Source organism: Fundulus heteroclitus, unplaced genomic scaffold (assembly GCF_011125445.2).
Source record: "Fundulus heteroclitus isolate FHET01 unplaced genomic scaffold, MU-UCD_Fhet_4.1 scaffold_304, whole genome shotgun sequence".
NCBI classification, from domain to species: Eukaryota; Metazoa; Chordata; class Actinopteri; order Cyprinodontiformes; family Fundulidae; genus Fundulus; species Fundulus heteroclitus.
In genome coordinates, this window is record NW_023396714.1 from 79,220 (window position 1) to 93,905 (window position 14,686).

A 14,686-nucleotide genomic window follows, 5' to 3' on the forward strand; every position below is an offset into this window, starting at 1 on the left:
CGGCACAGGCAGAGGGAAGAGGATAACTCTGGCTGGTGTCCAGCCGGAGGAGGTGGGAAGGGTCGCGGCTGATTTACTGGCTATCCTCTGTAATAGCTTGCAGGAAAGCAGGAGTCCGAATTTGTTGTTACCTACTCAGGCTGCCCTCTTCCCCCCGCCGTTCACGTTGATGATGATGAAGAACGGCGTTGAGCGGGAGCTAAAGTTATCAGCGCTAAGCCCAGATGGCACACCTTTAAATCTTCCGCAGCGCCGCTTTGCGTGTCAGCGAGCGAATAATGGCGCGTTCTGACAATGGCACCGGCCCCCGCTGACACAGAGTCACCCCTGTCCGAGTTCTCCGCTAGTGAAGAATGAACGGGTGCTTCATTTTCCTCTCGCTGCACACGGACTCCCCGTCTCACACCGTTTCATCCCAACTGGAGTCAAGGGCGTTGTCACACCTGTGGCTCGGGTTCGGCTTTTGGTCCAACATCAGTTGATGACTTTGGGAGCTTTGTAACTTTTTCCATCGGTTCGGTTTCTTGTCAGGCAGAGAAAACTCCAAGCGGACCAAAAACCGTCACTACAAGCCAGGCGAGATGCTATGTTCCGAGCTAGCAGAAAAAGATGGATAATTTAATTGGACATCAAAGATTTTTGAAAAGGTTAAAAGTTACGTTTCACATGGAAAACATAAGGAAAATGACCCTGCACTGCAAAAAGGGAACTAAAAATAAGTAAAAAAATTTCTTGAAATCAGTGTATTTTTCCTTGATTTGAGCAGGTAGATAAGACTATTTGCCAATAGATTGAGATTTTTGCACTTAAAATAAAAACAATTCATCTGTAAAATAACATAATTAGACATCTTGCACTTGAAATAAGACAATGGAGATGAATTGTTTCTATTCTAAGTGCAAAAATCTTATTCCATTGGCAAATAGTTTCATTTACCTGCCCTAATCAAGGAAAATTACAATGATTTCAAGAAAATTTCACTTACTATTAGTTCTGTTTTTGCAGTGTGCGTGCACTCTTTGCTGCTTCTATTGGATTTAAAAGGGAAAGTAGCAGTCAGGGGCTTCTAATGGGGCCAACTAAATAAATAAACTATATAAAAACAGGAGTTTGGGCTTTTTTTCAGGTCTGGAGCAGACAGGTGTTTGTTAACACCATGCCAAGAAGGAAAGAAACCAGGAATGCCACTAGGGATGCAGCTGTCTCTCTCTAAACATCTGGCCTTTTTAAAAAACCATTTCAAGTCCATCTTTGTGCACAGATATTGTTTTAACAAGAGGCAAGCACTAAAAACAGCTCCCAGTCTTCCCAGGAGTGCACAAGGTAACTAAGCCATTTGGCTGAGCTGGAGAAGGGACACATCTAAAACCAAACACATCATCACAGCACGGCGGTGAAGGGGCGATGATACGAGGACCTCGGCGCCTTCAAGTCACCGAGTTAAGGATTCTGAGGCTATGTGAACAACAACTACTACAACCGAGCCAAAGCCAGGCCATCCACAAGAAAGCAGGAGGGCCCAGTCCAAGCTTCGATTCGATTGAAATGCTGTAGTGGACCCAGACGTCCTGTAAACCTTAGTGAAGGGAAACAAAGAAGAGCGGCTGAACTGGTCACCACAAAGAAAAGTTAGAAAATGATGACTGAGGGTTATTCCTGCTGGCATACTCAGTCTATCAAGTGTGGTTTCTCCATTGTTCTAATTGGTCACTCAAGTCTTTTCTTCATCCAACTGGAGATCTCTGACCCTTTTGCAAGGCTAGCCATTTTATAATGTTTGTATTTCCTAAGTGTTGAGTTGGATGTTATTGGATTATTATCCTAAAGTCACTATGAACTGACGCCGCTTCAGACATGTGAGCACTGGAGACACGAGAACGGCACATCAGCTCTGCTATCCGCTGATTGCCGAGGCCAGTGGTTGCGTATTTTACTGTCCAGGATAACGAATGTCCAGGATACGACTGTCTTTGCTTTGTCTCACGGCGAGGCTGCTGTCAGGTATTAGTAAGAGGCGAGAACGGAGGTGCTGGACCACGACCACTTCAGCGTTTCCTTATTCGATAAGTCTGGGAAGTCAGTTGTTTGATTTTTCCTACCACGGTTGGACACAGTGGACTCATCAGGCTTGAATGTGAGGTAATGTCCTCGTTCTTTGACAGTGGGACAGGTCGCTTTGACCTGTGTGGTGACCGAGGTAAAAATGCATGAGGAGTGACAGGAAATTATTCAAAAGTTGGGTTTTGTATTTTTAACCCACAAGCCAAACTTACAAAAATGGTGGGTTCCAGAGTCATAAAAGAGGTCAAATAAAGAAAAACAAACTTTAACTGAAGCAAACTGTGCCCAAACTAACTGACTGACTGCACAACCAAACATAACTGACCTACAAACAAATGACACACAAGGGTATATATACACTGGCTGATCAGACCAATAACACAATAGGGGTAATTAAAACCAAACAAACACTCACAAATGACAAAACAAAGCAGTACAGTTAAGTTTGGCAATAAACTAATCTAAGAACAATAAAAAACACACAACCTCTAAATACAAACCCTAAGTGAAATACAAATCAAAGAAAGTAAAATACAAATTCCCCTTCCAGCAAAAGCAGGTGGAACAGTCCAATTTCCCCTCCCCGGTATTTAGTTGATCTCAGCCCTGGCAGCCATCTTTTGTCTGGCAAAACTCCCAGGCACCATGGAAGGTAAGAAATAAAGATTAGTACCAAAAACACAAAAACGATATGGATAATTGACTAAGTACAAAAGTGAACTAAATGTGCACGCTTACAAATAGAACATATGTACTCAAACTAAGAATAAAGTTTTATTGCAAACTAAAGTGTGCATATACTGATTGGTAACTGAAAAGTGCATGTGTGGTACAGACTTTAAAGGTGTGGCCATGGGTTTGGCATCACAACCTGTCTTCCAAGCAGAGCGGTTGGACAAGAGAGCTCCCCCCCCCTGCCAGAGTCAGGATTATCCTCCATCGATGCACAATGCCAGCGCTGTCCTCCACTCTGTGGTCCTCTACAAACACTCAGCGCTGACCTCTAACCCATAACGCTGAGTCACTCACCAGCCATCTCCACCGCCGCTGCTCGTTCCTGTTTATTATTTTCCCCCGTCGCCTGCCTTCTTCCTCCTCCCGCCAACTAACGAGCCGGTGTCAAACAAGGAGCCAATTGCAACCGCACAAATGATGTTATTGGCCATAATGTCATTTGGGGGCGCTCAGCGTCGACGCGTAATACGTTTAAGGAGCAGCGGCTTTGAAGGGAGTCGTCTGTGCAGACGCACCTGGGCCGGCTGCGCAGCTGGCGGTACGCAGGACACATCAGTGCTCTGGTATGGCCTTAAGTGGACAGCATGGGGTTCTCATTTCTCCCATCTCAGAGCTCAGTGTTTGCCGGCCAGATCTTATGACCAACGCACCGGGATGAGGCGAGCCTCCCGGAGGTTTTAACCGGTCGGGGGGGAGGGAGGGAGGCCGTAGGTTAGCTGTAATCAATTGTGTGCAATCACCCGTCAGCGGCTTCACTGATACACTGATTGTCCGGTCGTTGGACATATGGATGGATCAATCGCTTTAATGTCGGCCGGCAGAACTATGCAGATGGGCCGGACTGGATGGCTAAAGAAGAGCCTGCATTAGTATTGATCCGCCAAACTTTAATTTGTTAAAATATTTTCCTCATTAGGGCTCTCGTGCATGTAAGATCCTCCTTAAAGGAAGCCCCCGTGTTCTGCCCCCCGTGTTGGTCCTCCTTTGCAGGCCAGCTGGAATCATGCATTACCCTGAAGCTGAAATAATTGAATTCTGCCGGGGATCCCAAAGAGTAATCGTTCTAGGAAAAGACATTTTCCTACAAGAAAAGGAAGCATTAGCTAATTGTTGAACTGTCCTGGCCGAGCTCTCCTGGCAAGAAGCTCCGGACTCGCATAAATACAAAATATATGGAGCTATCTTATTATTGGGACATCCATTATTACTATTTTTACTCTGCAAGTTATGTTCGTGATCTGTCAGTTTAGTGTAACTTGTTAAAGTATGCGTACCTCTTAAACCTTATTAAAAACTGTAAGATCCCAACCACACGTTTTATGTGGTAGACCAGCACAAGGTCGCGCATAACTCTGGGGAGAAAACAGAACTATATTTATATATGGGTTTCTAAAAGAAATAAAAATATGAGGTGTTTTAAACCATCATTCAGTAGTTTGCAGAAACGCCTTTTGTTGCATTTTCTTGTTCGTCCTTTCTTGCGAAACAGCTCAAGGTCAGTCAGAGTGAATGGGACGTTCAGCAGCAGCAGTGTTCAAGTTTTGCAACAGAATTAGATTTAGGTCTGGACTTTGACTAGGCCATTCTCACACATGGATAAGCTTTGGTCCAAGCCGTGCGGTTGCAGCTCTTCTTGTATGTTTAGTGTTATTTTGCTGCTGATGATTGTCCTGTGTTTACTGGAGCTCGTTGCATCTCCCCATTAGGGCTGAACGATTTTGGAAAATTAATCTAATTGCAATTGTTTATTCTAATATTGCGATTTAATGTGATTATTTTTTTTCAGTTTAATTTATCGTGTCTTTTTAAACATATACAAACAAATCAATCTGTTTCATCGCTGTGCAGATCGGGTGCTAAAAGAGCCGCTGACCTCTGCGATTTGGAAATTGCGTTTATTCAAATTGCGATTAGATTGCAAATGCGATTAATTGTTCAGCCCTACTTCCCATCAACTCTGACTGCCTGTCCTGCTGGAGTAAAGCATCTCCAGGACGTGACGCTGCCACCAACCTGTTTTGCGGCGAGGACGGTGCGTTCAGAGCGATGCACATGTATTGGTTTTCCACCACAACATAGCATTTTGCACACAATGTTCAGTTTTGGTCTCGCCTTCTTCTTCCGCATGTGTGCGTTGTCCCTACAATGAGTTGTGGCAAACTGCAAGCCTCGTAGTTTTAACGTCAGAAGATTGTCCCAAATGAGCGGTGGATCTCTGCAGCTCCTCCAGAGTTATTATGGACCTCCTGGCTTTCTCTCTGATTAAGGCTTTGCTAAATTTAAATGCCCTTCTACACTTCTTTTTTTTTTCAAATTGTGTCATGTGTAATTTACTTTCCAGCTCACAGTTATCCGCTGGTCTCCATCTGTACATCACATAACACCACAGCCCAAACACAGCGATGTGTGGTGAAAAATCCAAGGTGTTTGAAGGCTTTAGCAAGGCACTTTTTATTTATAGTCGCTGGTATTTCAAAGCTCCTTCTGGGCTGTTACAACATCTGGATTTTCTGGGGACTTTGTGATTGCTGAGGATTTCTAACCTGGCCGACCAGATTGATAATGTGTAGCACATCTGGGTCTGCTCCCATCGAATCCGTTCAGGGAAAGGAGGGACTTCCAGCAGATCTATCCGAGCTGATTGGGCGAAGCGACTCCTAGTGCCCGCCTACCAAAGGGTGGTTTCAAATTAAAACACAAGCAGCAGACGGCGTGATAAACTACAAGAAGATAAGCTGGTCAAGGTGCTTCTTGCTGTTCTCCTTTCAAAGATGAAATCGTGAATTCGGACTAAACAGATGTGAGAGCAGCAGCTCCAAGTGCATCTTCCTGCGCTGCCATGTTTATGTTGGTTCGGCTGTGTGCTCGGCAGATCTTGCTGTTGTCGCATCACTATGTCCCGCCTTAAACCATAGTAATGCGACGTGATTGGCCCGAACCGTTGTTTGGTTCGGACACAAACGGGAGCGGGACAAGATGGATTCTTCTGTGTCTGTGAACACACAGAAACCACGAGAATTCACCTTGCAGGCGAAGTTAGTGGATTTTTAAAGAGGAACGGATGCTTATTTTAAAGGATTCTTGTAAAACTGACAAACATTGAGCTCTGATTGATAATATAAGAAAAAAACACATCAAGAAACAAACTTTTTTTCCTCCTAATAATTTGTGCCAACTAAACTCGGTAGGGTACTGACAGCAAAGCCAACAGTGACAACAAATAAGGACTTCTGCAGATTGTCTTTGCTAAATGTGGCTACAATGACTTTTTGACAGGGAAAGCATCTCTTGCCCTTCTCACTAGCTCCTTCTTTGGCCTATTCATTGCACAAAGCTGCTTAAGCACACTTAAGCGCATTAGCATTCGGCTGCCGGGGGACCATATTGACCCAGCATTTGGATGGCCTAAATGAGTGAAAGATGGAGCGATTTGTTGGGGCTTTAGAAATTTCCCTTTGGGAGTCGGGGGGTAAGCATGAAGGAGGCGGTAGAGCAGTGTTGGGGGATTGGGGGGGAGGGGGGGGGGGTTCCTCTGCAAGGAGTTGTTCCACTTTCTCTCAGGGCACGGTGTTTGTTCTAATCTGGTGTGCCATTTCTTCGCTGCCGAAGCAGGTCTGATTTGTGACATTTCGGCCTAAAGAGCCCTTTTCTGCCGGCTATATTGGCTTGACCCGATTATCTAATCTGTGCTTTGAATTTCAATCAGCCTCCTCGGTCTCTGCTGTGTGCTATGGGAACCTCTGGCTGAGGGATTTCCTTATTCAGCTGTCTTCAAACACAGATGGCCGAATGTTTAACTGATTGTTAAGAGAGTTCACAAAGCCGAATTTAACCCTGCACACAGTCCAGGGGCTAAGTACATATGCGAGACAAAGAGGAGGGACAGTGAGGTGGGAGTTTGTGGGATGGTTCTTTTAAAACAAGCATTTGAATGCAACACGGTGTCGGGCATAAATGAACATCTGGTAAAACATGCTCAGTGTGTCCCGTTTATCTCGCTAGTGTCTTTATATACAGTTTAATAAACATTTGTCATTTAGTGGGTCACATTTTGGGCTTTAATCTGAACCCTGTTTTCCATCATGTACCACTGATAAAATGTCAAACTTTAATTATTTAAACAGCTGTAGTTAGATACAGAATTTTGACTTTACTGTGTATTTGCTTGTATTCATGTGTAATCAAGAATCTGGGGAATCTGGTTCAATGTACCTTAGCAAGTTTTCACCTGGAAAAAGCGTATCGATAAAATAGAAACCATATTGATCGATATTGATAATGATCAACTAATTAAAAAAAAGTGCAGCCCTGGCCATTTTATGCTGTTGCTTGGCAACCTATTTTTAGATACAGAACACACAAACACTGAATTCAAACTCAACCCTTTATTCAACCAACTTTTTACCAAAGCTACAACTTGTTAAAAGAAGAATAAAAGAACACCTGCTCTCTGAACTCTTTGAAGGGGGCGGAGCATTCCTGGATCTGTGTTGTGATTGGTTGGGGGGATGTAATGACTGTAATATTAACCTACATGGCTAGAATGCAAAAGGAAGGAAAACTGTTGACACTTTTTTTTCTATCATCTATATACGTCTATCGATCGATATATATTATTATTGAATTATCGTCCAGTCCTAGCTGGAACCTCATGCTTCTTGCATCAAGCCTCTGATTTATTCTGACTAGATGAGTGATCCCTTTACTTGTCATTTAAACTGGTTGGTTTCCTTGCATCCGTCTGATTTTTAAGTATGTTCACAACAAGGATGAAGTCGAGGTTTTTGGGAAGTCCGTTCCTGAACTTTGATTTTAGCCTGTTGAATTCAGTCTAAAACCATTTATTTATGACTGATTTGGTGTAAATTGTTCTGTTGCAACATCCACTTCTATCAGTCTGTGCACTTTATGCAAAGCACCAATACTGCTGGCTGTGAAACCATAAAAAGATGGTGCTGTCATGCTTGACAACAGGTCCGCAAGCCTCATCTCTGCTCGTTCAAACGTCTCATCTGACCGTAAGAATGTTCATCAGACTGCATTTGGCTCGACATTATGGACGGACGCAGATTTCATTGTCAGTGTTAGTACACTCTCAGTTCAGGGTAATGTAAAAGTGGTCTTTTTGTTGGCTTTCCGTAAAAAAGAAAAAGAAAAGTTACTGGTTTTTAAGGCAAAGTTTGCAAATTTCCAATAGGTTTAAGATCAAAGTTTACAAAGCAATCTCAGAAGCTTGGTGTTAACCGGAGTTATCCATTAGAAGAAGAGTTTCGATGTGTTTTGGATGTGTTTTATTGTTTTTTTTTTTGTGTTGGAAAAATTCAGTTGTGTAAAAATTTTTAATCATCCTTACCTGCAGCACCAAGCTGTTACATAATCTGTCTGAGGGGAGGGGGGGGGAGAAATAGCCCTATGAACGAACAGAGGGATTTATTCTTCTTCTTCTTCTTCTAATTTCAAAATCGCGTAGGGAAAACTGGGTGGACTCCGTGGCGATAGTAGTTGATTGCCAGTAAATAACATAAAATATGACAGATGTACAAGACTCATGATAACATAATGAATAGACCACCAGATTACACAACTTACTCACAAATAACAACTAAAAAACAAATAAGGACATTGTAAAGAGAGCGAACCTATATACCTTTCGGCAGCTGCATGGCTGCATGGCCGGGGTCCAGCTGTACCGGTGCAGCCCGCAGTCTCCACCTCTCCATCCTGCACCACCAAAACATCAGGCCATTTCGTCATATTATGCTCCCAGTTCAGTATTATGGCAGAGTGGATGTTCGATAAACCACCTTTTATGAGAACTAAATGAGAATGCACCCGTTTTAGAGCCATCGCCATCCAACAAACGCTGACCTTACTCAATGTCTAGAGGTCTGGTTGTCCATGTTTTCATTGTCAATGCTCATTTTCTGCCTCTGTGTCTCCCAGAATCTGATCCCTGGTGCCGTCCCAGAGTCACTGGAGTCTCAAGGGGAGAGGATAATATTCAGAGAAACGGGTAATGATCGAAAGGTTAGTTGTTTTTACTCACTGATAACAACTCACCCCTGTGAAGTGTCAATGATGCATCTGTAATTGGTTTTATCGCGCCGTTCCTTTGTTCTGCCTTTTCCTGGTTTAGTAAAAGGTGAGACCGTGCCTGACCCCGGGAGGGGCCGACACAGCCTCCGTTGCTCACCGATGTTAATTAATTCTCTAATTACTGAGTCCTCTCCTCATAATAACTGCCATTAATCAGAGCACATTTAATCTCTTCCTTTTCCTTTTAGATTCTTCTTCAAGTTGAAAAGAAGCTTTTTAATTATGACGACCAGAAGGTTTTCCTGGAGAACAACGGGAGCGCAGTAAGTCACCCCCTCTCATCTACTAGTAATTTATAACAAATTAGATTTATCCTAACGGCTCCATAGACTCGCCCATTCTCCGTGTGATTGCAGCAGCTGCAGTTTATAACGATTTAAACGGATTATCTGTGAAACGTTCAAAGGCACATGGATCACGAACCCAGCCGCCGCCGCGGTGTTTGAGAATGTTTCTCTGGGTCCGCTGAGACTAAAACAAGCACATGGTGAAACAAGCTATTTGTAGTTTATAGCGTGAATCAGTGACGAACGCCCTGCACGCTGCAGGCCGGCCTGAAGCAGTCCACGTCTGCGTTTGGTGCTAGCGTAGTGGCGTAATGACCTTAAAGCTAGATCTTTGCAGGCAAAACAGGTTCCAGCGCTGCAAAAAGAAACTAAAAATAAGTACAATTTTCTTAAAATGAATGGATTTCTCCTTGATTTGAGCAGGTAAATAAGATTATTTGCCAGTGGAATGAGTATCTTTACCCCTAAAATAAGATAATTAGATATCATGTACTTTAACTTAGATGATGGAGATGAAATGTTCTTATTTTAAGTGCAAAAATCTTATTCCATTGGCAAAAAGTCTTATTTACCTGCTCAAATCAAGGAAAAATATCCTAATTTAAAGAAAAATTTACATACTTTCAGTTCCCTTATTGCGGTGTACACAAACGTCGAGCAAGTTATTTAAAATATACGAGTTACTTCATTGGTATTATTGCTCAATTACATTTTATTTACCTGGATTACCTGCACTGTAGTCCGCTTCCCTCTTTTGGAGCGGCCTCTGGTCCGCTTGGCAAAAAGGGAACTAAAAGTGAGTAAAATTTTCTTGAAATTAGTGTATTTGTCCTTGATTTGGGCAGGTAAATAAGATTATTTGCCAATGGAATGAGTATTTTGATGCCTAAAATAAGATAAGTAGATAACCTGCACTTGAAATAAGATGAAGGGAATGATTTGTTCATATTTTAAGTGTAAAAATCCCATTCCATTTTGCAAATAATCTTATTTACCTGCTGAAATCAAAGAAAAATATAATAATTTCAAGAAGTATTTTCTTATTTTTAGTTCTCTTTTTGCAGCGAGGGTGGCACCGGCACTTTCCAGCGCCCCCCTGGAACCGGATTTCCCGGTTTTGGGGATGTAATTATGATCGGTTCTAGCAGTTCAAGGTTTGTAAGCAGTTCCCCCGCATGGAAGGCGGGTATTTGACACTTTTAGCTAAGACTGCATGCACACAGGCTGAGTGTTAAGTATGTGCAGCTGAAAGCACCTTTTATATTCCTCTGCTTTTATACGGCTGTATATTACATTAAGTAGATCAAAGTTGCAGCTTGTTAAATCCCCCAAGAGTTGCACACAACCACACACACACACACCTTTACAACGACGGAATGAAGCATGAAGCCGGATCTTATTAACGCTGTTTGACTCATAATATAATAAAGTTAATATAAGCCCCGGGCAGTAAATCAGCGGTCATTTATGAACCTCTAAAGCTCAAAATTGCTTAATGCTGAATGCTAAAAATCACCTGAAACGGCATATAAATTTAGGACATAAAAAGAATCCAAGCAATTACACGAAGCAACAAAGTGGTTATTAGGGAACATAATAGAACTGCTGTTTATTAACCGCTACATAACTGTGTTAAATGTTTTATTTCAAAATGTAAGTTTTTATGTTATTAGGATCAATTTCCTCCACTTTAGTAATCATCCCATGGGTTAAAACAAAGGTCTGGGCTGGATTTTAAGCAGGCAGTTTATGGCCCAGCCTTTGTTTTTCTCTCTGGGGAACTGTGGCTCCTCTTCCCTTTATTACTTTTCATGTCTGTTGTTAAACCTAGATGCCATTTTGCTTTATTTTGTATGTTCTTCTTGGATCAGGATGTCTTTCAGATGTGATTTTTGCCTCGGAATCACTAAACATAAGAGTTAATTATGAACGCAATAATATTAGGCAGAACAACCATTTCATCACACTTTTAAGCCTCCATGGCAAAGTTTTCCCCGGTTAAAAGGGACCTATCACTGAAATATATTTGTCATCTGGAAAAAGAGGGACTCCTCCCTCCGGGTTGGTAGTTCAACGATCTTGGCTTCTCGATCTGAAGCTATAACAGAGTGGACCCGGAGATGAACAGACGAACTGAGGCCTTACCTGTAGGGATGCGGGGAAATAGGGAAGCTTAGGATTTCCACCTCTGGTCCTGAGATGCAGATCATGATTGAAACAGTGAAGTTCCCAATGCAAGGAGCTAAAAAGAGCTTCCTTTATGGGGTGGCCAAGCTCAACCTTGGCGATAGGATGAGGAGCTCAATGGTTTGGGGAAGCCGCTGCCTCTACACATCCACTAATCAGTAAAAGAGGTTCAGGACTTAGAAAGCACCACTGACAGAGTCCCCTGTATGATCTCAAGCTGTCAGCAGTGAGTCGCTGGTGTTTCTTTATGCTGCGTTTATGTTGGAAGCCTGAACTGGGATCTGCTAATTGATCGGTTCAATGCACTGCAAAAACGGATCTAAAAATAAGTAAAATGTTCTTAAAGTTAGCGTTTTTGTCTTTGATTTGAGAAGGTAAATAAGATGATCTGCCAATGGAATGAGTATTATGACCCCTAAAATAAGATAATTAGACATCCTGCACTTGAAATAAGATGATGGAGATGAATTGTTCCTATTTTAAGTGCAAAAATCTTATTCCATTGGCAAATCATCTTATTTACCTGCTCAAATCAAGGACAAATGCACTAATTTTAACAACATTTTACTCATTTTTAGTTCCGTTTTTGCAGTGTGACAATTATCCACATCACAAGCTAATAACAATTTATTTATTCTTCACTATATACATTTTTTTTTAATCTCTGTAGCAACATTAACACTATTAAAAGTTATACAGTGTTGTGTGAGAGATTACTAGATCACCAGACATGCAAATAAATATTGATCCAGCGTGGATTCAAGGCAGCCATATTGGATCTCTTTCATTGAAATTATTTCAGTTCCTTTATGGTCATTTTTCCTACTTGAATCTTGTAATTTTGAGCTTTTGAGTAAAGACTTTTTCACAGATCAAACATTAGATACACTGCAAAAAGAGAACTAAAAATATGTAACATTTTCTTGAAACGAATGTATTTGCCCTTGATTTGAGCAGGTAAATAAGATTATTTGCCAATGGAATGAGTATTTTCTACCCCTAAAATAAGATAATTAGATATACTGCACTTGAAATAAGATGACGGAGATGAGTTGTTCCTATTTTAAGTGCAAAAACCTTATTCCATTGGCAAATAGTCCTATTTACCTGCTCAAGTCAAGGAAAAATAGTTTAATTTCAAGAAAAAAAATTCTTATTTTTAGGTCTATTTTTTGGTGTGTGTATATATATATATATAAATACTTTTTTTGTTGTCACGATATAATACGTGAAGCTGAAAAACATTGCTGTCCTGTAGTGTCTCCGTTTTAAAGTGCCTGGCCAGAGGATGAAAACCTGGTATTTATTGGGGTGGTACTATTAGAGGAAATGAGCCTGCCTGTGAAACAGTTGCTGTAGGAGGCGGATGTCCCCCCCCCCCTCCTCAGCGTCGGCTCCTCCTCCTCCTCCTCCTCTCTTCTCCACCTCCTCACCAAGCCAGACAAGATGGATGACATAATGGGAGCATCAGAGATAATCTGATGGTCATGGTCTAGTTAAACACACCGTGTTATGATCCTTATAAAACAAACTACCTTTCCAAAAGGATAAATGTCCCGTCTCCCACTCCTCCACCAGGGAAGGGTAGAGAGAGAGAAAAAAAAAAAATCTATTGCATCCTTCATCAACTGCAAGACTTGTACCGGCTTGACAGAAATTTAATTCGAGGCAGCTCTTGAAAATAATTATTGTATTTTGAGAGGAGTAATCATTGGCCGGGACATGATTGAATGTGTCCATGCCTATTGACTTTTGCTATGATTAATAGGTTTGTTTAGTCGATATTCCCATCGAAATTGTATAATTAATTATCCCCAGCGCTGTCACAGCAGGACGATGGAGAGCCCTGATGAGTATTTGGGAAGATTAAATTTTCCAGGCGCTCGTGGCGTCAAGGGGCACCATGGGGCCTCGCTCCGGTGGAGGGATGGGAGGAGGCGCAGCGTCGGGGGGTGTGCTTGTGTGCGGCTCCCGCACACGTCTGTACTCCTGCAAATCAGTTTCCTCCCCGTACGGCACGCACACACACAGCTCAGTCTCCCCCCCCCCCCCCCCCCGTTCCGCATTGATTTTGTTTCACTATCTCTTTATTGTAACTTTATCAGTGTGGTGTTGGCAGATGGGGGACCGGGATGTGTTTGTGTTGTGATGAACCTTCCTGTCCGGCGTGCCTCTCTCCTCGTCATGCTGCTGCCGGCGTTGGTCCTCGCCATTACTCACGAGCCGGGAGCTGTTTTAAACGCGGGGAGGAGCCGCTGCCGCCGAAGCCCCCCCCCCCGGAGTTCGCTGATAACGCCGCCTGTCACTGTTCATAAGTGGCACTTCAGAATCGATGCCAAATAAAATCTGACCTTAAGGGATTTAAAAGGGTTCTGCAATAGTTATGTCGTTTAGTCCGGCTTGGAAATGTGTACTTGGCTTTATCAAAATAGATGGCTCTTAAGCTTTTTACGTCCGTCGGCCATCGTGAGGATTACGTTTGGAATGTGCAATTATAGATTTTCAGACCGTTGTATCAGGAATCACTTCCCTACACCACCGACGGACGTTATTTAACCGGCATTAATTTTGACAAAACGTTTCTCCAGAGACATCAACTAGCTTTTTTTTTCCAAGCAAAAACTAAACGAGGTCGTTTTCACACCCGATAGTCCGGTAGACTCGGTTCGGTTGGGCAAAATTTACAGCTGGTGCGGTTTGTCAAACGTAGCAAACCTTGTGACCAACCTGTTCAACTCCTCGCCTGTGGTGGCGCTACACCAGAAAACACAGAAGGAAAGAGGTTGGTCAGCAACGCGGCACAAAACTTCCTTTACCGGGAAAATGTTAACAAAATGGAATGGCAGCAGATTTTAGCTGTATTATTGCAGGGCTGTCTTTGGTGAGTCTGCCAGAAAAGCTCAATTCAACAGGAGGCTCAGTATGAGCAGAGCTCCATGGAGATTGTTATATTTTTACACAAGGCGACTGAGACGGCTCTGAACGAGGCAGCGGGGCGCGAGTAGGGGCGCACAGAGCTTCATTGAACTGATGCCACACTTAAACAGCAAAAAGGGAACTTGAAGTAGGTAGAATTTTCTTTAAATTGGTGTATTTTTCCTTGATTTGAGCAGCTAAACAGGACTATTTGCCAATGGAATTAGTATTTTTACCCTTAAAATAAGATAATTAGATATCATGTACTTTAACTTAGATCATGGGTCTTCAACGTTTTCCAGGCCAAGGACCCCCAAACTGATGGCGAGATGGAGCGGGGACCCCCTAATTATATATATTGTATAAAATTGTGTTATACCAAACTGGTCCTATAGTGCCATGTG

General features: G+C 42.5%; 1 protein-coding gene across 1 annotated transcript in view; it reads left to right on the plus strand.

The window, feature by feature from the left end:
* LOC105926161 (inositol polyphosphate-5-phosphatase A) overlaps positions 1-14,686 on the plus strand; it is a 93,493-nt gene that overhangs the window by 42,548 nt on the left and 36,259 nt on the right. Inside the window, exons 5-6 of the mRNA XM_036130234.1 lie at positions 8,740-8,823; positions 9,081-9,155. Coding sequence (XP_035986127.1) covers positions 8,740-8,823; positions 9,081-9,155 — 159 coding nt within the window. The remainder of the gene's footprint in view (positions 1-8,739; positions 8,824-9,080; positions 9,156-14,686) is intronic.